General features: G+C 44.8%; 3 protein-coding genes across 7 annotated transcripts in view; all 3 read right to left on the bottom strand.

Annotated features, from left to right (window-relative positions):
- Positions 1-523, bottom strand: part of CWF19L1 (CWF19 like cell cycle control factor 1) — a 34,526-nt gene extending 34,003 nt beyond the window's left edge. For all 3 annotated transcript variants that reach the window (XR_012512919.1, XM_010333189.3, XM_074382749.1), the window contains exon 1: positions 429-523. Coding sequence is in view for 2 of the 3 variants with exons in the window: in XM_010333189.3 (XP_010331491.1) it covers positions 429-451 (23 nt within the window). In the remaining variant the exon portion in view is untranslated. The remainder of the gene's footprint in view (positions 1-428) is intronic.
- A 5,828-nt stretch (positions 524-6,351) lies between these two features.
- On the bottom strand, positions 6,352-16,370 carry BLOC1S2 (biogenesis of lysosomal organelles complex 1 subunit 2). Of its 2 annotated transcripts, none has more exons than XM_003922303.4 (5): positions 16,269-16,370; positions 15,777-15,893; positions 10,379-10,498; positions 9,247-9,351; positions 6,352-7,136 (listed from the first exon to the last, which is right to left on the bottom strand). In XM_003922303.4, the coding sequence occupies exons 1-5, from the start codon at positions 16,321-16,323 to the stop codon at positions 7,105-7,107; spliced, it is 429 nt and encodes a 142-aa protein (XP_003922352.1). In that variant the 5' UTR covers positions 16,324-16,370; the 3' UTR covers positions 6,352-7,104. The 2 variants fall into 2 exon arrangements, with proteins under 2 accessions (XP_003922352.1, XP_010331489.1); XM_010333187.3 differs by having other exon boundaries at positions 16,238-16,322.
- A 1,725-nt stretch (positions 16,371-18,095) lies between these two features.
- Positions 18,096-25,025, bottom strand: part of PKD2L1 (polycystin 2 like 1, transient receptor potential cation channel) — a 41,951-nt gene continuing 35,021 nt past the window's right edge. For both annotated transcript variants that reach the window (XM_003922302.3, XM_010333186.3), the window contains exons 8-16: positions 24,630-24,811; positions 24,225-24,345; positions 22,961-23,059; positions 22,641-22,762; positions 20,990-21,116; positions 20,063-20,181; positions 19,676-19,799; positions 18,608-18,692; positions 18,096-18,121 (exon numbers count right to left, since the gene is read on the bottom strand). In XM_003922302.3, coding sequence (XP_003922351.1) covers positions 18,096-18,121; positions 18,608-18,692; positions 19,676-19,799; positions 20,063-20,181; positions 20,990-21,116; positions 22,641-22,762; positions 22,961-23,059; positions 24,225-24,345; positions 24,630-24,811 — 1,005 coding nt within the window. The remainder of the gene's footprint in view (positions 18,122-18,607; positions 18,693-19,675; positions 19,800-20,062; positions 20,182-20,989; positions 21,117-22,640; positions 22,763-22,960; positions 23,060-24,224; positions 24,346-24,629; positions 24,812-25,025) is intronic.

Genomic DNA, 25,025 nt, shown 5'->3' on the forward strand with positions numbered 1-25,025 from the left:
ACACCCCGCCCCGGAAAACGTGCGCCAGGGAAGAACCCCTATCTTCTCTGTCCACCACTGTCCAGGGCCCATCAGTGGATCCGATGGTTAAGATGTATTTGGTGAATAAATGGGGTCAGGAGAAACGAAGGGGAAAGGATGTGTCAGAGGCCAGGACTGCTCCCTAAGATGCAAGAGGCCTAACTCTGGGAGCTTCCGCCTCTCCAACGAGTGTCGTCAGGAGAAACCCCCTCAGAGGCGAAAAGACAAGAAAAAGAGCTCAGCACCGGCCAGGCAAAGACGTGACCGAAGCTCCTCGGCAGCCCCGTGTCTCCCTGCCTTTTCCTTCTCCCTTCCTGTTACGGGAAAGGCTCCCGCCCGGGTCGACACCTACATATACACACACGAGAGAAACACAGAGAGAGAGGCTTCCATTCAGGGTCACTCACAGGCGCAGCGGTTTCTGTGCCATCTGTCCGAATAGTGTGGGTTGTGACTCCCACCTAAAATTGGGACTGCGAATCCGCGCTCCTTGAAAAAGTGCGACCGCGCAGCAATCAGACGTCAGCGCGCTCCAGCCAATAACTGTTCACTTACTTACGGAGAGCGCCGAGGGACAGAACCCTCTCTCAGGTGGTTGCGCTTCAAGGAAGAATCAAGAGGGAATGTGAGGAGTGGAGGGAGAAAGGAAGTGACCAAAAGGATTCCAATTACGACTTAAAAAATTTTTTTTCAGAGCATTTGAAGCGAGTGAACGACTAAGAAATACAGAGCACAATGTCGGGTTCTAACCTAACCTAACCATATCGGGCTAGTGAGCAAGACGGATCCCCTCTATCCACATTTTTTGTAAGTTTTTAATCTATCAAAAAGTTAAAAGAGGCTCGGCGCGGTGGCTCACACCTGTAATTCCAGCACTTTAGGAGGCCAAGGCAGGTGGCTCACCTGAGGTCAGGAGTACAAGACCATCCTGGGCAACATGGTGAAACCCCGTCTCTACTAAGAATACAAAAATTAGCCAGTGAGGTGGGGGGCGCTGAGGCAGGAGAATTGCTTGAACCCAGGAGGCAGAGGATGCAGTGAGTCAAGATCAAGCCATTGCACTCCAGCCTGGACAACAAGAGCGAAACTCCGTCTCAAAAATAAATTAATTAATTAAATTAAATAAATCCAGAAAAGAAAAAGTTAAAAGAATAATGGTTATTACCTTGATTTAGTAAGTCTCAGCATGTTGCCAAATTTGCTTGTGCTGTCTTTCTATCAAAATGCCCAAGCCTTTCTATTCTTACTTAATCATTTGAAAGTTACGTGCACACAACAGGAATACCTCCGTATGCATAAGATTAGGACAGCCTTCTACATAACCATAATACTATTAATACATCTAAGAAAAGTAACATTAATTCAATAATATCGCCTAATATACATCCATATTTAAAGTTCACCGTTTGTCCCCCTAAATTGATTTTATATTTGGGGCTTGTTTTGATTCAAGATCCAATCAAGTTTCACACTTGCATTTTGTTTGGTCTCTAGTCTATTTTAATCTACAAAAGCCCTCTTACCTCTTTGGTTTTAGTTTTCATAATACTGACTTTTTGAAGGGCTCAGGCCAAATGGTAGAAAAAAAGTGTGTAAGGAAATGGAAACGAGAGAGTTCCTGACGACGGTGGGGAAGGGAAGACTCATCAAGGGCATCCAAATAATTCAAAACTAATTAAAACATAAAATACACTTTGGGAGGCCGAGGTGGGTGGATCACGAGGTCAAGAGATCGAGACCATCCTGGTCAACATGGTGAAACCCCGTCTCTACTAAAAATACAAAAAAAAAAAAAAAAAAATTAGCTGGGCATGGTGGCACGTGCCTGTAATCCCAGCTACTCAGGAGGCTGAGGTAGGAGAATTGCCTGAACCCAGGAGGCGGAGGTTGCAGTGAGCCGAGATCGCGCCATTGCACTCCAGCCTGGGTAACGAGAGCGAAACTTCGCCTCAAAAAAAAAAAAAAAAAAAAAAAAAAAAAAAAAAAAAAAACATAAAATAAGTTTAAAGAAGAACTACAGCCCAGGCACATTGGCTCATGCCCGTAATCCCGGCACTTTGGGAGGCTGAGGCAAGAGATTCACTTGAGACCAGGAGTTCAAGACCAACCTGGGCAACATAGCAAGACCTTGTCCCTACTACAAATTAAAAAAAAAAAAAAAAAAAAATTAGCTGAGCAGGGTGGCACATGCCTATACTCCCAGCTACTCCAGAGGCTGAGGTGGGAGGATCACTTGAGCCCAGGAGATAGAGGCTTCTGTAAGCTATAACCTTGCCACTGCACTCCAGCCTGGGTGACAGACCAAGACCCTGTCTCAACAAACAAACAAACAAAACTACAAAGTTCTGGCTTTTCCCAAAGCTTCTGCAAGGCCTCTTTTTCGTTGGTTCGTTTCTTGCCTCATAAACACTGATGCCTCTGCTTTGCTGTCACAAAAGCATGCATTTTTTCCTACTCTTTGAATAATACAGCACTGCTCAGGAGTGGCACTCAAGACTGAATCTTGAAGAAGAGAAGTTTGCCAAACATGAGCAGGTAATAATTCCAAGAAGAGGATACAAAAGTAAGATATTAAAACCCATCTGTGTGGACCTCAGCAGTCCTACAGCAGAGGGGCCTGACTGGTATTAAAAAACAAAACAAAAACAAAACAAAACAAAAAAAACTCATCTGTATTGAAAAACCAAAAGACTGCACAAAAAAGACTGTTAGAAATAATAAATGAATTCAGTAAAAGTTGCAGGATACCAAATCAACATACAAAAACCAGTAGCATTTACATGCACCAACAGCAAACAATCTGAAAAAGAAATCAAGAAAGCAATCCCATTTTACGATAGCTACAAAGAATATAAACTACCTAGGAATCAATTTAACCAAAGAAGTGAAAGATCTATACAAGAAAAGCTATAAAATACTGATGAAAGCAATTAAAGAGAACACACCAAAAAAGGGAACGATATTCCATGCTCATGGATTGGAAGAATTAATATTGTTAAAATGACCACACTACCTAAAGCAATTTATAGTTCAATGCAATCCCTATCAAAATACAAACGGCATTCTCCAGAGCAAGGATCCCCCAACCCTGGGCTATGGACCAGTATCCATCTGTAGCCTGTTAGGAACCAGAATGCACAGCAGGAAGTGAGTGGTAGGCAAGTGAGCATAACCACCTGAGCTTGCTTCCTGTCACATCAGTGGTGGCATTCGATTATTTATAGAGGCCAGAACCTTATTGTGATCTGTGCATGTGAGGGTTCTAGGGCAAAGAATCTGATGTAGGCCAGGTGAGGTGGCTTATGCACTTTGGGAGGGCAAGGCAGGCAGATCACGAGGTCAGGAGTTCAAAACCAGCTTGACCAGCACTTGAAACCCCTGTCTCTTGTAAAAATGCAAAAATAAGCCGGGTGTGGTGGCACACTCCTGTCATCCCAGCTACTCAGAGGCTGAGGCAAGAGAATCACTTGAACCTGAGAGGCAGAGGTTGCAATAAGCCGAGATCACCCCACTGCACTCCAGCCTGGGCAACAGAGCAAGACTTCATCTGAAAAAAAAAAAAAAAAAAAAAAATCTGACGCCCGAACCATCCCCCCCATTCCTACACTCAGCTCTCTTTTTCTAATGTAAATGTCATACACTATTGTTTTATTTGACTAAGCTTCAGGACTGTTTTGTAAAGCACAGTGGGATAGATGTGGCATGTGCCAGCCACAGTTTCCACCGTTTCCAGAGTGTGGAGAGGCAGCACCACTGCTCTCGAGGTTAATGACAACTCAATAAAGCACCACTTTTATTTTTTGCAGTCTTCAATTTGACAATAAAGCACCACTTTTATTTTTTGCAGTCTTCAATTTGAGAAAGGCAAGAAATAATATTTTCAATAAATAGGTTCATACCATTAAAATCCACCCCCCCTGCTCCCCCCACACCCATGGAAAAATTGACTTCCACAAAAGCTGCCCCTGGTGCCAAAAAGGTTAGGAACCACTGCTCTACAGAAATAGAAATAGAAAAAAAAATTACAAAATCTATGTAGAACCACAAAAGACCCCAAAGAGCCAAAGTAATCCTGAACAAAAAGCACAAAGCTGAAGGCATCACACTACCCAACCTCAAAATCTACTACAAAGCAATAGTAACCCAATCGGTATGGTACTGGCATAAAAATAAGACACATAGACCAATGGAACAGAAACTCGCATATAAATCCATGCATTTACAGCCAACTCATTTTATGTTAGCACCAAAAGTACATAGAACATACAATGAGGTGCCAAAAACATACAATCAAGAAAGGACAGTCTCTTCCAAGACAATGATCTGGGCAAAAATTTTTTGATTTCAAAAGCACAGGCAACAAAAGCAAAAATAGACTAACAGGATTATATCAAACTAAAAAACTTCTGCACAGCAAAGGAAACAATCAACAAAGTGAAGAGACAACCCACAGAATGGGAGAAAATATTTGCAAAGTATCCATCTGACAAGGTATTAATAACTGGAATAAATAAAATAAGGAGCTCAAACAACTCAATAGCAAAAATACCATAAATAATTATATTTTAAAATGGGCAAATGTCACATGTGGTGGTGATTGCCTGCAGTCCCAGCTACTCAGAAGGCTGAAGCAGGAGGATTTTTGGGGGGACAGGGGTTGGGGGATGGAGTCTCTGTTACCCAGGTTGGAATACAGTGGTGCAGTCTCAGCTCACTGCAGCCTCCACCTCCAGGGTTCAAGTGATTCTCCTGCCTCAGCCTCCCAAGTAGCTGAGATTACAGGTGCTCACCACCATGCCGGGCTATTTTTTGTATTTTTAGTAGAAACGGGGTTTTGCTATGTTGGCCAGTCTGGCCTCGAACTCCCGGCCGCTGGTGATCCACCTGCCTCAGCCTCCCAAAGTGCTGGGATTACAAGCCTCAGCCCCAACAGGACTGTTTGAGCCCAGTGTGATTCCAGCATGTGCAACATAATGAGGAGAACTCATCTCTTTAAAAAAAAAAAATTAAAAATAAGGAGGGGGACAAAAGATCAAAATAGACATTTCTTAAGCCATACAAATGGCCAACAGCTATAAGAAAAAAATGCTCATCAGAGAAATGCAAATCAAAACAATAAGATATCATACCACTTAAGATTTCCTGTCAAAAAGACAGGAACCAACATGCTGGCAAGGATGCAGAGAAAGAATTCTCGTACACAGTTGGTAGGAATGTAAATTAGTACAGCCACTATGGAAAATTGTATGAAGTTTCCTCCAAACACTAAAAATATATTTACAATATGATCCAGCAAATTCCACTACAGGGTATGTATCCAAAAGAAAGGGAATCAATGTATCAAAGAGATATATGCACTCTCATGTTTACTGCAGCACTATTCACAATAGCCAAAATATGGAATCAACCTAAGTGCCCGTCAATGGATGAATGGGTAAAGAAAAATGTGGTGTGTGCATACACAATGGAAGATCATTCAGCCATAAAAGGAATGAAATCCTGTGATTCTCAGCAACATGGATCAAACTGTTGGTCATGGTCACTGTGTTGACTGAACTAAGCCAAGCACAGAAAAGACAAATTACATGTTCTCACTCACATGTGGATGCTAAAAAACTGGATCTTATGGAGATGGAGGTAGATTGGTGGTTACCAGAGGCCAGGAAAGGTAGTGGGGATGGGAGGATGAAGACAACATAGTGAGGCTCCATCTGTACCAAAAATAACTAGCAAGGCATGGGGGAGTGTGCAGGTAGTCCTAGCTATTCAGGCGGCTGAGGTACGAGGATCAGTTGAGTCAAGGCTGCAGGGAGCTATTACCACACCACTGCAATACAGCCTGGGTGACAAGAGACCCTGTCTATAAACAAACAAACAAACAAAGGGACTTGTATGCATACTAAAAGTCCAGCTTTTTCAAAGAGGCCATGATAAGTCACTATAGGATTCTAAGCAGGAGTAATATGGCCAGTTTATATTTTTAAGATTGCTCTGGCAGCAGTGAAGGGTGATTTGGAGGAACAGTTAAGATGAGAAGAGACCACAGCAACAGTCCAGAAGAATAGAGGATAAATGATGTTGGTCTGGAACAGAGGGGAAATGACAGAAAGAGAAGTAAGAATTTGAGAGATGTAACTGGGGACCTCAGACACCTTCCCAGCTGCTAATATGCAATCAACCTAAGTGTATCTTTGTGTTTTGGGTAAGGCTGCCTATCTTTCAACTTAGACTGGTCATTCAGTATGTCCCATTCGCTGATGTCTTTAGCGTGAAAAGAAGTCGATTAGGTCCCTAAGACCCCCCCGAAACTAAACACACAGTAGGAAGGTATTTTATAAAATCCTTTATGAGTGGCGATCCTCACCTCCCCACCCAACACATAAAGATAAATACCCATCTAGTCTTTGTCTTCATCACATTTCCAAAACGGCCACATGTCAATCTGATTCACATAGAAAATAAACAAGAGGGGCCATCACATACACCAAGTTATCAACATTCCTTTCACCATTTCTGCTCAATCTAGAAGACTCAGCTTGGAGTTATTTTAAGATTTTATGTTATTTGCAATATTATGAAAAGTAAGTTACTGACATTCACAGGGTGATAAACTGCAAAGAACCAAGTTTGTTTTCTTTTCCTTTTAAGATCTAGAATCTTGTTTATAACACATTAGCATCATTAACAGAAAAAAACAACCCTTTACATAGTAACTAAAAAACCAGCCACTTAAGAAAATAATATAGTCTTCATCCACTACCAGAGAAAACAGGTCCTCTCATTTCATTTCACTGGCAAGCCCAGCTGTATTCTGAACTTTGAGAGAGTCTCTGTCCTGAATATGGCAAAGCATTCCAGTAAAAGGTAAGTAGTTTTAAGTGTGAGATTCTGAGGGATACTGCCTCAAAGAAGGTTCATGAATAGCCACAGTCCTCCAGTTTACTCCAACGTTGAGATGTTCCTGGGATGACCAGCATAGTTTCCCTTTGAGGAGTTTTCACAATTCATCAGCCTCAGGATTCGGGTTTTATAAAACATTCTTCCATGTTGAAAAAAAGGCTCTATCCCATAAAAATAAGTTTCTCATCGCTTCTCCAGCTTCTTGTATTTGGCTTCTGTGAGGGATGAAAGAGAGTTACATCTTTTAAAGTAGCTCTTACAAAGACAGTTTTTAGTTAGCATTTCCACTAAAAATCTATTAGCTTCAATCTCACCATCTGTCCAAATATACAGATCATTGATCTGTAAAACTTGGAAGAAGTCAAGCACAGACACCCAGAATTGAGAAGCTCACCCAGGTTTACAAGTCCTAACCCTGTCAACAGCAGCTGCTTAGACAGCTCCACCAGGATGAGGCAGATTTGTCACTTGACCTATCAGGAGCCTTAATAAAAACTGCTTCTCTCAGCACTGTCCCAGGTGCCCTCTGGAACCAGATTGGAACCCTTAGATGATATAAATGTATGTTTCCCCTTTTATGTTCTTATCCTTATACCTTTCTCCAGGAAAGCAATTTTGAAAGATACGGAAATAAGCCTCTTATTGTGACATTCCATTTTTTCTGTTAAAACCATGAAAGCACCTGGTTTCACAATTTTAACAGAAAAAGGGACTCTGTCACAAATGGTTACTGTGAACTAAGATACCTTCTACATGGTAAGGTTACCTCTGCCTTCTGTGCAGTAAGGTTCACAGTAATCATTGGCCAAATGTAATTGTAGACAATGAAACTGATGGTTAATCACCACCCATATCAAATCCCAGCCTACTACAAACTACCCTCTTAAAGTAGTCCATCCACCCTGCTAAAAGATGAAACTAAAATAATCTGTAAATGTTATCTAGGACAAAAACAAACTCAGGCCAGATGTGGTAGCTCAGGCCTGTGATTCTAGCTACTTGAGAGGCTGAGGTGGGAGGACTGCTTGAGGACACGAGTTCGACACCAGCCTGGGCAACAGAGCAAGGCCTTGCTTCAAACACAAAATTTTTAAAGTAGCTAGATGTGATGGCGCACACCTGTAGTCCCAGCTACTCAGGAGGCTGAGGCAGGAGGATCACTAGAGCCCAGGAATTCAAGGCTACAGTGAGCTATGATCACACCAATGCACCCTAGCCTGGGTGATACAGCAAGACCTCATCTCTTATAAAAAAACAAAACAAAACGACAACAACCAAAAACCCACTAAACTCATTACTTTTAACCATGTGTATAAGAGCCAGAGCCAGTTAGCAAGCCACTAGCACTAAAAATACTAGTTTCTTCCTCAAAGGAAAAGTGATCCTTCAAGAAAACCCTCAACTAACTATTTAAGACATATTTATCTACATTATCATTTTTAAAATTTATTTTATTTTATTTTTTATTTATTTTTTTTTGAGACAGAGTTTCACTCTTGTTACCCGGGCTGGAGTGCAATGGCGCGATCTCAGCTCACCGCAACCTCCGCCTCCTGGGTTCAAGCAATTCTCCTGCCTCAGCCTCCTGGGTAGCTGGGATTACAGGCATGCGCCACCATGCCCAGCTAATTTTTTGTATTTTTAGTAAAGACGGGGTTTCACCATGTTGACCAGGATGGTCTCGATCTCTTGACCTCGTGATCCACCCGCCTCGGCCTCCCAAAGTGTTGGGATTACAGGCTTGAGCCACCGTGCCCGGCCTTTTATTTTATTTTTTATAGAGATGAGGCTTCTCCATGTTGGCCAGGCTCGTCTCAAACTCCTGACCTCAGGTGATCCACCTGCCTCGGCCTCCCAAAGTGTTGGGATTACAGGCATGAGCCACCGTGCCCGGCCCCTATCTACATTATTAAAGGTGCTCCGGCCTTCTCAACCACAAATAAAAACTTGAGCTTTGTAAACAAACAGACCTGCTTAGAAATATACTAGCTTTTCCATATACTAGCTTTGTGTCCTTAAGCAAGTTACTTATCCCCTCAAACCAGTTTCCTTGCCTACAAAATGGGGATAAAAATCATGTACTTACCTCACAGATTATTGAGAAGGTAAAAAACATAATACGTGCAAAGCACTAAGAATAGTGCCTGATAGATCATTAAGTAATCAGGAAATGTTATTTTTATTAATGTAATAATAAATTACTAAGGTTTTGTGAAGATTAATAGATCACTGTAGGCACACCATAAATGTTAACTATCATGTTTACTAAGGACATGCTGGCAAGAGGTACTCTTTATTACATCAAAACAGAAATAAAATGGTTACCCAGTTTTTTTGAATATGCATCCAACTTGTAAGCTGCCTGCTCAAGAGCTGCTACCTGCTCTTCAATGACGTTAATCTGATCCAGATAAGGCTGCAGTCCAGCATCTTTAAAAACAAAGAAAAACCTCAAGTTTATATGGTTGTATCAACACGGAATATAGGAAAAGAGTGGAAAAGTAATAATGCTGGTGTCTCTCCATCTATGCTACGACAGATTAGGTGGAGTGGCATGATTCTGATCATTAGCAGGGCAGGTGCTTTAGAAGACAGTAGCTAGTTGATCAGGCACGACTGTGGCCCAGACTTAGTCAGTGTCTCTCATCTACTAATTTTCCGTTCTTTTTCATTTCTTGCTCCTTGAGCAAGCTTTCTGTTACTGATTGTTTCTTGGGTACTCCCATACGAAGAAAGAGCACCCTAGAAACAAGGAACACAAATACAGTAAGTCAATGGAAAAATACTCTCGACTACTCCCAATTAGTGTTTTCCATTATAGAGTTTTTGGTTTTCTGCATATAGAATAATCAGAAGATGTGATGGCTTTATGGATTTATAAATCAATTCATTAGAATCTGGCCCCCTCCCCTTCCAAGAATAAACTGATAAAATCAAGATTTAGAAGCAAAAATAATCATACCACCAAAGCATGCTAATCCTCAGAATGGAAGAATTCATCTTAAATTTGGAATTCATTTTAAGAAAACAAGCTCCCGGCCGGGCGCGGTGGCTCAAGCCTGTAATCCCAGCACTTTGGGAGGCCGAGGCGGGTGGATCACGAGGTCAAGAGATCGAGACCATCCTGGTCAACATGGTGAAACCCCGTCTCTACTAAAAAACACAAAACATGAGCTGGGCATGGTGGTGCGTGCCTGTAATCCCAGCTACTCAGGAGGCTGAGGCAGGAGAATTGCCTGAACCCAGGAGGCGGAGGTTGCGGTGAGCCGAGATCGCGCCATTGCACTCCAGCCTGGGTAACAAGAGCAAAACTGTGTCTCAAAAAAAAAAAAAAAAAAAAAGAAAGAAAACAAGCTCCCACAAGACAAAACTGTCATGTTCCTTCCTCTTTTCCATGGCCCCAAGCACAAAAGAACATTAAATACAAACATGCTTCATTACAAATATTATTACTTACATTTCTGGTTTAAGTCCTTTAAGTTCCTGCTAATGTTTATAGCAATATCTTTCATTTCAAGATACTTCAAGCTGGTGAGTTTATTCATATTTTCCAGGAGCTTATAGTCTTCACTGGTGGCTTGAAAATTAAACAGAAGATGTGATGCCTTTAAGATGTGACCATTAGAACACGGGAGTATAGGCTAAATGGTAGTCCAAGGCAGGATCTAGGATGTGTCAAATGAGTGGGCCATTTTTAATTTGAGACATTTATAACTCAGCCTATGTACTCTGAAAGTCTAAGTAGAAATTCAGGCAAGAATCAGCAAACTATTTAAACCAAACAAGATCCAGAAGGTTCAGGATCATGGTTACAAAGGAAAATGATAAACTCATGTCTTAAGAAAAGGGAGGTGAAATAGTCTTGGTACTTCTACAGCGTGAAAACATTTAACTTATATACATACAATATATATACTATCAGCTAGGACCTCACTACTTCTTAGTAACTCATTCATTACCATGTATGATTCTCTATTGCATTTTATGCAGCGGCATTTCCAAACCATCTATCTGCTTCTCATATCCTCAGTTCTTTCCCCAACCTCATTCAAAGTAAATAGCCTCTACTCCAACTTTCTTAAAGGCCAAGTCCATTAACATAAGCTGCTTCAATCTCTCTGCCTTACTTCTTTTTTTGTTTTTTGTTTGTTTGGTTGGTTTTTCTCTCTGCCTTACTTCTAAACCGCTCTGGATCTTAATATCTTCCCAAGAGGCAGAAGTGTTCCTATTCTCCCTGAGACAACCTGCTCCTCTTGTGCTCTTGATCCAAAACACTTCTACTTCTTCAGGGCCTCTCTTCAATCATCTCCTTTACTTCCATTTCCAAATTCTCCCTCTCTCCTGGCACCTTCCTCTCTATACAGCAATATATTCATATTTCCTTCAAATCAAAAGCACTCCCTCTGTTCTGCTACACCTATATCATTTGCTCAGTAAAGCAAAGAAGCTTCACTGCTAAACAATTTGAAAAAAATAGCTGACACTCACTACTTCCTCTTCCTTATCATTTACTTGCATAAATCCTTGTAGTCTGGTCTTTGCCCTTACCATCCAGAGATTACATGCTCCAAGGTCATCAGTGCCCTGCTAACCACCAAATCCATGGCATTTGCTCAGTTCTTATCCATGGTCTCGGACACTAGTGATCTCTTTCTCATTGGGAAATGCTCATTTCCTTTAGCTGCTATGGTATTGTACTATACTGATTTTCTAATCTCTAACTGCTCTTCTTAGACTTCTGTGCCAGATTCTTTCCTACCAGATCCCCTTAACTATCAGTTCTCAACTTTTTCTCAGCTATAACACATAACTGATATTTACATGGGTAGCACATACCTATGGGCATTCCCAGGGTTGTGCTAGAAACTGGCGTATTTATTTGGCCAGGCATGGTGGCTTACTCCAGTAATCCCAGCACTTTGGGAGGCTGAGGCGGATGGATCACAAGGTGATGAGTTCGAGACCAGCCTGGTTCAACAGAGTGAAACCCTGTCTCTACTAAAAATTTTAAAAAAAAATTAGCTGGGTGCAGTGGCAGGTACCTGTAGTCCCAGCTACTTGGGAGGCTGAGGCAGGAGAATTGCTTGAACCTGGGAGATGAAGGTTGCAGTGAGCCAAGATCATGCCACTGCACTCCAGCCTGGGTGACAGAGTGAGATACCATCTCAAAAAAAAAGAAAGAAAGAAAGTTTAAGAGGAAATATAGGCCAGGTGTAGTGGCTCACGCCTGTAATCACAACACTTTGGGAGACTGAGACAGGCAGATCACAGGGTCAGGAGATTGAGACCATCCTGGCCAACATGGTGAAACCCCGTCTCTATTAAAAATACAAAAATTAGCCAGGCATGGTGGTATGTGCCTGTAGTCCCAGCTACTCAGGAGGGTAAGTAAGGCAGGAGAATCACTTGAAGCTAGGTGAAGGTTGCAGTGAGCCAAGACTGCACCACTGCACCAGACTGGATAACAGGGCCTAGGCTTTCTTACCTACTTCTAAGCTCTTCCTTGGCAATCTCATCCTGCATAGCCTCCAATCACACCACTATGAAAGTGACACTGAAATCTGTTTCTTCTGCTCTGATCAGTCTCTGAGCTCTGGAATCACATGTACAAGTCACCTGAGTTCCCTAGTAATGTCAACGAGCAGCCAACCCAAAACTGAAAACATTTTCATGCTAAACATGGTTCCTCTTTCCAGCTATTTTGGCTGATGGCACCACCCAGGCTTAAAACCTCAGATACATCTTGGTCTGCTTTCATCCCTCAATATCTACTTGAACAAGTCCTACAAATTCTACTTCTGTAATGTTCTTGCACCCATGCTTTCCTTTCCATTCCTTTTATTACCACTCTGCCTCAGATCTTCATTACTTTTCTTTTCTTTTATTATTACTATTTTATTACTTGGTGCATGTAATCTCTGGATGGCAGGGGAAAAGACAAGACTACAAGGATGGAGTCTTGAGCTATGTTGACCAGGCAGGTCTCGAACTACTGGCCTCAAGGAATCCTCCTGCCTCCCAGAGTGCTAAGATTAGAGGCATGTGCCACAGTGCCTGGTGTCTTCATTACTTTTCATCTGAACTATCGCTCATCTGTCTCTGGTCTCTCTTGCCCATATCTGTACTCTCATATTTATACTGCTATCGAATTAGTCTCTCTAAAAAAGGGGTCACGGCTAGGCATTGCGGCTCATGCCTGTAATCCCAGCACTTTAGGAGGCCAAGGTGGGCAGATCACTTGAGGTCGGGAGTTCGAGACCAGCCTTGCCAACATGGCAAACCCCCATCTCTACTAAAAATACAAAAAATTAGCCAGGCATGGTGGCATGTGCCTGTAATCCCAGCTACTCGGTAGGCTGAGACAGAATTGCTCGAACCTGACAGGTGGAGGTTGCAATGAGCTGAGATTGTGCCACTGCGCTCTAGCCTGGGCAACAAGAGTGAAAATTCCGTCTAAATAAAATAAAATAAAACAAGGGACATGTATTCAAACACCTAGAAGCCAGCAAGATAATGTAAATGAGTAAAGTGAGCCAAGTGTTTGCACAGTAAATGCACAAGAAAATTATCCACTTCCATGAAGAAATATGCTTCCCCCTACTTTTTGGAATATGTGGTCCTCTTAGCCCAGCATTTACCAGTTTTGATAGAGGCGTTGGTACAGAAAACCATTTCTGTACTGCTACTAATAAAAATAACAGGAGAGAATAGTGATCAATGGCACCCAACACTAGGTCTCAGTAAAGAGGAGAAAACAGGAAGTGGTAAGGACAAATTAGGTATCACCAGTCCTTTTAAAAGAGGCAGCTACTCAGCTCTAGTCAATTACAACCTTGAAAGAAGGAGGAGGGGTGGGTGGTAGCAGTGCCAAATCTTTGGAATTAAAGAGAAGCCAAAAATCTAAATTTTGTTACTTGGTTTCTCTTGCTTAAAAATAAACAAACAAATAATCAGGCTGATAAATTAAAGAATCACAGCTGGGTGCAGTGGCTCACACCTGTAACCCCAGCAATTTGGGAGGCTGAGGCAGGAGGAACACTTGAGGTCAGTAGTTCCTCCTCTCACTCATTCATTCATTTAGGACAGAGTCTCCCTCTGTCGCCCAGGCTGGAGTGCAATGGCACGATCACAACTCACTATAACCTCCATCTCCCAGGTTCAAGCAATTCTTCTAAACAGCTGGGATTACAGGCATGTGCCACCACACCCGGCTAATTTTTGTATTTTTCGTAGAGACGGGGCTTCATTCTGTTGACCAGGCTGGTCTGAAACTCCTGACCTCAGGTGATCCACCCACCTCAGCCTCCCAAATTGCTAGGATTACAGGCATGAGCCACCATTCTCATCCATATTTAAAAAAATAAAATAATATAATATATATATTTATATATATATAAAATAATAATAAAAGAAAAGTAATAAAGATCTGAGGCAGAGTGGCAGTAAAAGGAATGGAAAGGAGAGCATGGGTGGAAGAACATTAGAGAAGTGGAATTTATAGGACTTGTTCAAGTAGATATTGAGGACTTGTTCAAGTAGATACTGTATCTGGGGTTTTAAGCCTGGGTAGTGCCATCAACCAAAATACTTGGAAAAAAGATCACTTGAGCTCAGGAGTTCAAGACCAGTCCAGGCAACATAGTGAGACCCTGTCTCTTAAAAACAGAAAAAGCAAAAAAAAAAAAAAAAGAAAAGAAAGAAAGAAAAGAAAAGAAATTAGGGGCCGAGTATGGTGGCTCACACCTGTAATCCCAGTACTTTGGGAGGCCGAGGTGGGTGGATCACCTGAGGTTAGGAGTTTGAGACCAACCTGGCCAACAAGGTGAAACCCATCTCTAAAAAAAAATTAATTAATTAATTAATTAATTGGAGATTCATAACCCCTCCTATTCTGCATCAAGCCTTTTCTCATAGATTCTGGTTCACAAATTTAGCTTACTGTAATTTTCTGGAGAAGTGAAACAATTTAATAAACGTTTATGAGATGCTATACTGGACCAGACTTCACTTTCTTTCTTTTTTGAGACAGAGTCTCACTCTGTCACCCAGGCTGGAGTGCAGTGGTGTGATCTCAGTTCACTGCAACCTGCAAACTCTACCTCCTGGGTTCCAGTGATTCTCCTGCCTCAGCCTCCCCAGTAGCTGGGATTACAGGTGCTCACCACCACGCCAGCCTAATTTTTGTATTTTTAGTGGAGACGGTGTTTTGCCATGTTGCCCAGGCTGGTCTGGAATTTCTGACCTCAAGTGATCCACTGCCTCGGCCTCCCAAATGCTGGGATTACAGGCGTGAGCCACCGTGCCTGGCCCAGACTTCACTTTCTGATCCTCCTCAACACATAGGTCATGTGTCCACCTGAAAACGATCAAAACCTAGTCATGTCCCAAAGGGTGGGTTGAGAAATCCTCAGAACAACCTAATAAGTCCCTGAATCTGCAGGTCACTTCCTGTTCCTCAATTTCATTTTTCTTTATCCTAGTAAACATATCTTCTGCTTCGGCCAAACACACTGCTTGTACATGCAACCTCATTCACTAGCTGTTACCATCTCCCCCTTTCCCACCAACAATTCCCTTCACAACCCTGCTCAAAATACACTTTTCCCCAAGGAAGCACTTCTTGATTAATGTTGCTGGATATAAAATTCTTTTTGTTATTGTTTTCTCGTTAGTCTACATTACCGAGGCCTGCAGAGTTGTGTTCTCTTTCTCTCCCATTCGTGACCTCCCCAAACTTCCAACAGGCCTGTCTCAGGGCATGCAGGGTGGGAAGGGAGCTGCAGACTGACGCCGCTAACCATCTCCCAGGCCTCCCGCGGCAAACCGCACCCGAATCAACCCCGATCCCGCCTCACCCGTCAGTTCCCCAGTCAGGTAAGTGGCCATTTTGGAGAACATGTCCCGGCAGAGCTCAGTGATGTCAGCTTCAGCAGGCTCCTTTGCTTCCTCAGCTGTCTCCACGGCGGCATCGTCTGGGCCAGGGGAGAATGACTAAGTGTCCCGCCCAACACCGGGAGCGAATCCGGCCGAAGCAGCCTGTGCCGGCATCCCTCCACCAGCCTTCATCCCATCAAGTCGGCTCCATCCGCCAACGGCCGTAATTTCAAGTCCTTCCCTGTGTCCCTGTCCACCCGACACACCAACTCGGCTCCCTCGCACCGCCCTCGTCCAGACCCGGCACCCGCGCCAAACCATCCCAGTCGCCCTGACAAGACAAACCCTCGCGCGCCGAAGACAGGTGCACTCCTCCCACCAGCCCGTTCCTGCCAGGTGAACTCAACCCCGCCCTCCCGAGACGGACCCCCGGGTCCCCCACCGGACGCTTCCTCCACTTCCATTCCGGGTACCTCGAGCGGGCTCCTCACGCCGGGTCGCCAAGACGCCCTCGGCTGCCGCAGCCATGGCTGACCCGGCGCTGTTTCCGGGCCCGGGTTGTGCGCATGCGCACTGGCTGTGTCCCGCCCGCCCGGCCTTGCCCAGCGATCCTGCGCCTCGCGGTCCTCCCCAGCCTCAGCTATGACACACCAAAGGGTGATTCCGGAGCCGAAATTGAAGCTACGCCAGGCTGTTGTGAATCGACCCACTGCCAACAGGCGCGACGTCTGGGACTGAAGGCGAGCTCATCCCTACAGTCGCACCTGGAGGGATCACTTGTTTTGTACCACTCACGACCCGTCCCAAAACCACTGAAGACGGGTAGCCCCCCTCCCCGACACTCCGCACTGGAGTTAGTCATCAAAAGATTGCTCAGGGAATCCAAACGTTTGCAGGTTGTCTTGTCCAGGCTTTGGGAAACCTTCGGGCATTGATCCCTGGTCCTAAATACCCTCCCTTCCCAATGTCCTGGGTTAACACCAACTCACTATTTCTTAAACTGCAGGCAGGCACCTACTTCTCTTCATTTGATACAGCCTTTCTTGAAGAAAGCTTGGACTGTAACTTTTTTAGGGCGGAGGATACACTCTGGTTATCTTAATTGCATTTAAGCTGTTTCACAAGTCTCCTAGGTGTACAGATTAGTTAATGGGATGGGAGAACAGGGGTGAGTGAAAGAGATGGATGAGAAGTGACTGCGGAGGAATGAAAGATGCAAAATGAGGAGGAATAAAGACCACAGGAGGAGGGAGGGGAGATACGCAGCAGGCCTCAGGCAGGCTCCTGGACACCCAAAATCTTGGTGTGGGAGTTTCTCATCCCTGGTTATCCTCCATCTGCACCCTCTTACCCCATCCCCATGCCAGTACACCATATACATACACACACACACCAGCTACCCACCATCCCCAGCTCTCCTATCCTGACTCTGTCCACTCCGAGGACTGAGTCTCCCTTGTCACCTATCCCCACTCTTCCTATGGTGCAACCACAGTAGCCACTATTTCAAGCCATTCCTGTGAGTCAGAAGTTCTTTTTAAAAAAAAAAAAAAAAAAAAATGAGTCTCGCTCTGTCTCCGAGGCATGAGTACAGTAGCCCAATCTCGGCTTAGCTCACTGCAACCTCCACCTCCTGAGTTCAAGGGATTCTCATGCCTCAGCCTCCCAAGTAGCTGGGATTACAGGCACACACCACCATGCCTGGCTAATTTATTCGTATTTTTAGTGGAGTTGGGGTTTCAGCATTTTGACCAGGCTCGTCTTCAACTTCTGGCCTCAAGTTGTAATGCCAAAGTGCTAGGATACAAGCGTGAGCCACCACGCTGGGCTAGAAGTTCTTATTTCCAGACTCCTGTGGTAGCCCAGCTCCTTCACATCACTGCCCCTACGCTATACCTCCTAGACAGCGTGAACCTGCTCCAGCCCAGGCACATGGATGGCCCACAGTTTCAGCCTTTCTTCCCTCTAGAATCCCGAAGCAAATGCAAAGTCCTAGTTTTCCTAAGGAGTTTTATTGATAGCCACCATGGAAACCCACATGGTCTTATAGAAGAATAATATCAGAACCCACCACATATTAACTCAAAGATCTCCAAATCCTGAGGTCATTTCCTTGCCTGATTCCCTTCGGGCTCCATTTTAATCTCCTGGTTAAAGCCCCCTCAGTTCCCAGGTTCAGTGAACCAGGAGGCAGCCTCCTGCAGAAGAGCCTTCACAGACTTTGCTCTGGGAGTGCCTCACTCTTAACTCCTCTGCAACACTGGAATCTCACCACATGGGAATCTCCTCTCCTCTAAGACTTATTCTTCTCTTCTATAGGGAACCTCTATAGGGGAAAACAAAAAACCCATGGGTGCTAGCAGCAGATCTTGAGTTTCACAAAGGATAAGATTCAGTGGGAAGAAGGAAGACATCTAGACATTATTTTCTTATTTTCTACCTTTTTTCACAAACTATGGCTATCCAGGTGCTTAGGGAGAGTCATTACCCTCCCTCCCTTTATCCCGTTTCTTATTAACTTTTTTTTTTTTTTAAACACACAGAGCTAAGTGCACAAGGAGTAAAAGGACCAGTGGAAGATGTTATTTCACAGAGCTATGTGGCGACACATAGAAACACTGAGTCACAAGCCTAAGCGTGATGCCCACCACACACAGAAACATTGGCTCAAAAGGCCAGATGCAGGGTGGGGCTCAGCAGCAGCCACGATGGGACCTGTTGTCCTAGAAGTGCAGCGGATGTGGCGAGGGGGCCTCTGGGGAGGCAGAGGGAGAGGAGACTGCTGTCTGATGCTTTAGGCCTCCTCCCTCACCACTCTCCTGCCCACGATGGACTCCCCAGGGGTCTGGAGTCACAGCTGGGGCTGGCTGCAGGTGCTTCCAAAGGGCTTGTTCCTCCTGTTGGAAGAAGAAAGGGACAAGTCATTTGAAGAAATAGTTTGTTTACCACTTTTCTTTTTTCTGTATCTGATTCCAGAGAACTCAGACTGCTATAGACTGTTTGTGTCTCCCAAACTCTTCTGTTGAAATTGCAACCTCCAATCTGATAGTATTAGGAGGTGGGGCCTTTGGGAGGTGATTAGATAGTGAGTATGTAGCCCTTATGAATGGGTTTAGTGCCCTTATAAAAGAGACTTCCGCCGGGCACGGTGGCTCACGCCTGTAATCCCAGCACTTTGGGAGACTGAGGCAGGTGGATCGGCAGTTCAAGACTAGCCTGACCAACATGAAGAAACCCCATCTCTAATAAAAATACAAAATTAGCTGGGCTTGGTGGCACATGCCTATAATTCTAGCTACTTAGGAGACTGAGGCAGGAGAATCGCTTGAATCTGTGAGGCAGAGGTGGCGGTGAACTGAGATCACGCCATTGCACTTCAGCCTGGGCAACAACAGCAAAACTCTGTCTCAAAAATAAATAAATAAATAAAAATTAAAAATAAAATAGACTTCCCTTACCCCTTCTACCATGAAAGGGCACAGCAAGAAGACAGCTGTCTATGAATCAGGAAGTGGGCCCTCAACAGATACCAATTCTACTAGCACCTTGATCTTAGACTTCCCAGCCTCCCAAACTATGAGAAACACACTTTTGTTGCTTAATAAGCCACTCAGTCTATAATAATTTATTATAGCAGCCCAACCAGCCTGACACAGATCATCTCATAGTGGCCAAGGCAGCCCTCAGGCCAGGGCAAGCAACTTCCAGGCCTTATCTCCATGACCCATCTCTGCTGATAAATTGACAGCTGTGAACTTGTTTCCCCAGGAGCCTGAAAACGTAGGGCTTTCAAAAATGTTCTTGCCCCACCCACTGAGTGGAAAAGACAGCAGAGTTCAACTGATGAGAAACTAGGAGGACCAGGTGAAGGGCCGCTCACCACGCCTGGAGAGGGAGCCAGCCACCCCTTCCTCTCCAGCATTTTCAGCTTGGAGCCTACAGCATCAACCTGGGACACGACTCCTTCCAGGACAGTCTCCAGCTGCAGAACTCTCCTTGTGAGCCTGTGTAGGATTTGAGAGAGAGGAATGGAGCAGAAATCTGTGTTTGGGGGCTGGGCATCTAAAGAGGCAGGGTTCACAGAAGGGCATGTGTCTGGATTGGAACAAAGAAGAGAAGACCCAGCCTGGTAGGCAGAATTAAAGGGGAGCAGAGGTTCTCCCTGGGGTAGGACAGAGAATTGGAAAGTTGTGGGAAAAAGTACAAGATAGGATATCATAATAGAAGTGTTGTCAGCCTTGAGCCAGCCCTTCTTGACTGCACGTACATGTAGAATTCTTCTTCTGAAATCCAGCCTCCTGCTCTGGCAGTCTCTGCGCCCGACTCGCCTTGTGGGCTGCTCACGATGGATCGGCCCAGGTTCTCAATCTCAGTGTTGAGGGCCACCTGCTCAGGAAGTCAGACGTTAGAGGACAGGAGATAACTCTGGGAAGCCATCAGCTCCTGTTCTATCACCCCGCTCTACCAGGACCTCAGAACCAAGCCTCGGGTTCTAGTTCTTGCTATTCCCCTTCCCTCCCAGACTCTGGAGACAATAGGGTCAGGGTCGTGGTGCTGAACCAACCTCTGGAGGAGAGTCACCTCTCAAAGAAAATACAAGATCCTTGAAGCCTTGACGGATGAGGTGTTCACTAGATGCCAACTCATTTTAGCAGAGGAGGAACACTACCGGCGTTCTTGGCACTTTCTAGGCTGCTGTCACCCTGTCTTTGACTTTTTTTGGTCTGCACCGGATAGGGACGGAGCAGGCAGAATAGGGACAGCTGGGAACCCGAGTTTGAAAATTCCCAGGAGAGAGCAAATCCTCCGAGGGAATTATCAGGGATTCTTAGGGAATGGGTCATTTCCCCCTAAGCCTGTGTTTTAGAGCATGGTTCTCAACCTTGACTATATATTGGAATCACCTAGGGAGTTTTAAAAAGCACTGATGTCTGGCCTTATACCAGAGACTGTGGTTTCATTGGTCTAGAGTGCGTGTCCTGAGTATGAAGATTTTTAAAGGCCCCCCAGGGTATTCTAACGTGCAGCAGTTTGAGAACTACTATTCTAGAGAGTTCTTTACCATCTGTCTATGGGAGAGTTTTCAGGTTGGGTTTGTGTTCTAGATGTGTTGGGGGAAGAGGGAAGGGGGAAAGGGGAAGGGGAAGGTGACCTATTTCCTTACACCGCCTCTCCACCTATCAGCCTGGCTCACCCTCTCTTCCTCCAGGTCCTGTCGCATTTGTTCCTGTTCCTTCTCATCCAGAATGCGATTCCCATCTCTGTCAAACTTGGTGAAGGTGGCTGTGAGCTCAGTGATTTCATGCTCTGCATGTCCCAGTCTGAGGAGAACAGAATGATGAAATGATTTCTGCCCAGCTGTGGCTGTGACCTCTCAGTTATGGACTTCCTCACTCTTTTACTTTACTCTGGCGAAGGTTCTCCAAAGTCTAGCAATCTTACTCCCAAGAAAACACTTGGTTCTATTTCTTCTTCCTTTCCTGACTCCTGCTCACTAAGTTTACAGCCTCATGACCTCCTACAGGAATGACTGCAAAATCTATTTGCCTCTAAATAACCTGCTATCCCCCAGCTTCCCCTTCACTCCCTATCCCTGAAATCCATCCTGTATAACACAACTAGAGTAATTAACCTTTCTAATATACGGGTCTAAATATGTCCCTTCTTGAAATCCCTTCTGGTACCCTATTCTTTGAACAGAGTGGTAGTGTGGCCCTGGCATGTTTCTCTGGCCTCATCTCCTGCTAAGACCACCTCCACCCCTACCCTTTTATTTAATACCTTAGCAATGCTCAACTGCTTATTCCTCCTGTGTATGCTTGGTTTCAGACCTCTATGCCTTTGTATGTGCTTTTATCTCTTCTTGGAACAACTTTCTTCTGCTTGTCCACTTGTAAGCTATTCATCCTCCAATACCCTATTTAAATATTACCTCTCCCAAAAAGCCTTCTCTTAAGCTTAGAGATAGAACTGATCACCCTCTACTCCTAGTCACTTCTGTTGAGCTTATTCTGTGATTCAGTTTATTTGCTTACAGGTCTATGAGCGCTTAGAAAACAAAGACTTTGTCTCATTTAATTATATTGTCTCCTGATCCCAGCACTTTGGGTGGCTGAGGCGGGTAGATCACTTGAGGTCAGGAATTTGAGACCAGCCTGGCCAACATGGAAAAATCACATCTCTACTAAAAATACAAAAATTAGCTGGGCGTGGTGGCACATGACTGTAGTCAGCTACTCAGGAGGCTGAGGCATGAGAATCACTTGACCCGGGGAAGCTGAGGTTGCAGCGAGCTGAGATTGTACCACTGCACTCTAGCCTAGGCAACAGAGCAAGACTCTGTCTCAAAAAAAAAAAAAAAAATGTTGTCTATTACTCAGTGCCTGGTACTGAGTAATAGACAAACATATTAATACACATTGAACAAATATATTGTGAGCACCGCAGCTGGTGCTCACAATGTATTTGTTCAATGTGTATTAATATGTTTGGGAAACGGAGCGAATAGTTAAAGGAATAGATAAATGTTTGTGGGGAAGCAAAAAACAAAAATCAGAGTTTTGCGGGAGTGGGGTGTGCATTCAATGATTAGGGAATTATTACATTGGTTCCTAAGAGTCGTTCAACAAGATCTAGGATGTTATAGACCATGGTCAGAGACCTTTAAACCAAGGGCACAGTTCTGAAGGTGAGGAGCAAAGACCTACAGGCAAAGATCAGAAGTCTGCAAGTCAAGATCAGAGGCCCCTAAACTAAGACCAAAGGCTTATAGGCAAATGAAGTATGGTTGAGGGTCGAAGACTTAGGGACTGGTATGAGAGAAGGCTGGGTGTCTGGCTGCTTACTCCCTTAAGGTGTTGGTGAAATCCTCAAACTGGATTTCCTGCTCTCCACCCTGCAGGACCTTCTGCACATCTGAAACCCTCTCCTTCCTCAGGCGCAGTCTTAGTAGGGTCTTGTTGTAGCCCTGAAAGAGAAAGGAAATAGAAAAGTTCTCACAGGCTGCTCACTCATCCCTGGCCCCCAGCCCCACCCAGGCTTCCAAGGATAAGTTGAAGGCACAGATGGACAGAGGTACCTCAACCAGTCAGGAACAGACCAGGACACAGAGCCTTAGATTGGGGCACTGATGCAAATGTGTAGCTCAAGGAGACTGAGCAGTCACCTGTTTCAGGAGGTCAGAAAGTTGTAGCTCATCCTTCTGTTCAGCCAGCTCCTCCTTGACCTCTGAATATGTGTCATTGATGATGGCCAGGAACATGTTCTGGAGAATAAGGTGGGGACCTGGATCCTCACCCACCGGAAGGATTGAGCCCACTGACCCCATTAATGTCCAAGACACATGTTCCAAAGGGGCCAGTGCTCTCAGTCCCAGCTCTGCAGCCCACTAATCCCTGCTTCTCAGGGTCCCCAGAGCCCAGCCTTTCAGCACAATTCTATTAGAGATGGATCATGCTTCCTGACCAACCTGGTGTCCTCACTCTCAGTTACCGTAGTAACCTTTCTCACCACAGCGATACCCTAACATATGCCACAGACCTTCTTCATATAAGGGCCCACCAATCATTGAAACTAGAAGCTTTTAGTTTCTAGTTTCAATTGGGTAAGAATCCAATTGTGTTCTCTTTACCATCTATCCCCCAGTCCATATCTGCATCCCCATCCATTGATCAAATAAAGAAAATTGGTGGCCTTGTTAGTGAGAATTAAATCCAAGAGCAGGGCAAAGTGGCCTACACCTGTAATCTTTGGGAGGCTGAGGCACGCAGATCACTTGAGTCCAGGAGTTCAAGATCAGCCTGGGTAACATAGCAAAACCCTGTCTCTTCAAAAAATACAAAAATTAGCTGGGCATGGTGGCTCCTGACTATGCCAGTGGTCCTATCTACTCAGGAAGCTGAGGTAAGAGGATACCTTGAGCTCGGGAGGTGGAGGTTGCAGTGAGCTGAGATTGCACCACTGCACTCCAGCCTGGGTGACAGAGTGAGACCCTGTCCAAAATATATAAGTAAATAAATAAATAAAATCCAGATTTTTCATGGTTGGCAGGGAGAGCAAGCTACCAAGTAGTGGCAGTAGAAATCAGCATGAGATCCCCAGAGGAAGGGGAGTCTTGGAGGACAGTCATAGAAGCTTCCAGATGCAGCGAATGCTCCTCATGAGGCACTTTTCTCCCCATTTCCATCCTTGGAGAATGAGGGTTTGATTTTACTGAGGGAGTCTGCAGGTTCCCTTGTATTCTGCAAACCTGAAAACTGACCATGCTGGCTATACTACAGTAACCAGCTCTCAGAAGATACAGACATCTGCCCCCACCCACTCTCCATCCTTGATTTGAGAAACTTATCAATCCTGAGTGAGGGACATACTGGGACCAAAACTCCACCCTGAAGGTTCTCTACATCCCCACCCCTCAGAGAGAACCTCACCAGGAGCACGAAGAAGACGAAGAAGACATAGGTGACAAAGTAGGCAGGGCCCAGGATGCGGTTGGCATTGTCGATAGCATTGTAGTCAAAGTCCCCGAGGATTATGCGGAACTGAGTAAAACTGAGAGACCAGGTCTGGGATTCATCCAGAGCCTAATAAACACCCCCATCCCACTTTCCTAACCATAGACAGACCCCTCGCCACACATCCACCCGAATCTGATGGAGACAGGGCAGGGCGCATAGAGTATTTGAGCACACACAGCAGGGCTTCTGGAGACTCTCACACAGATACTTCAAAGGCAGACACACCCACATGCATGCACCCATCTTCTCCAAGGATACATACATCCATGGAGCTGGAGGGTGGGGGCCAGGGAGGAGTGAAGGGGTCAGGACACACACATGCACTTGATGAAAGTGCTAAAGTTTTCCACTTGGGTCCCGAAAAGCAGGTAGCCGAGTTGGGCATAGGCGAAGAAAACAATGAAGAACATGACGGCGAAGCCCAGGATGTCCTTGGCACAGCGGGCCAGCGTGGAGGAGAGCTGGGTCATGGTTTTGTTGAAGCTGATATACTTGAATATCTGGAAGGGCCATGTTGAACCAAGGGATGAAGAAGGAAAAGAGAAAAGCATTGAAAAGTCCACACCAAGGGCCTATGGAGGCCACAGGAGTTGCCAAGCCAGACGAAGAAAATGAGACACATATTGAAGAAGAGGAAATGATATAAAAATTAGCCAGGTGTGGTGGCACACGCCTGTAATTCCAGCTACTTGGGAGGCTGAGGCACTTGAACCC

The sequence above is a fragment of the Saimiri boliviensis genome, chromosome 12 (genome assembly GCF_048565385.1).
Source record: "Saimiri boliviensis isolate mSaiBol1 chromosome 12, mSaiBol1.pri, whole genome shotgun sequence".
NCBI classification, from domain to species: domain Eukaryota; kingdom Metazoa; phylum Chordata; class Mammalia; order Primates; family Cebidae; genus Saimiri; species Saimiri boliviensis.

What these genes read in the sequence shown, in the direction of transcription:
- BLOC1S2 (XM_003922303.4), bottom strand. Translation starts at nt 16,323, where the DNA reads ATGGCTGCGGCAGCCGAGGGCGTCTTGGCGACCCGGCGTGAGGAGCCC. An exon ending in CCTGACTGGGGAACTGACGG is followed by an intron (nt 10,499 to 15,776) that starts GTGAGGCGGGAT and finishes TTAATTTTCAAG; the next exon opens with CCACCAGTGAAGACTATAAG. An exon ending in AAAGGACTTAAACCAGAAAT is followed by an intron (nt 9,352 to 10,378) that starts GTAAGTAATAAT and finishes TTGTTTTTAAAG; the next exon opens with ATGCTGGACTGCAGCCTTAT.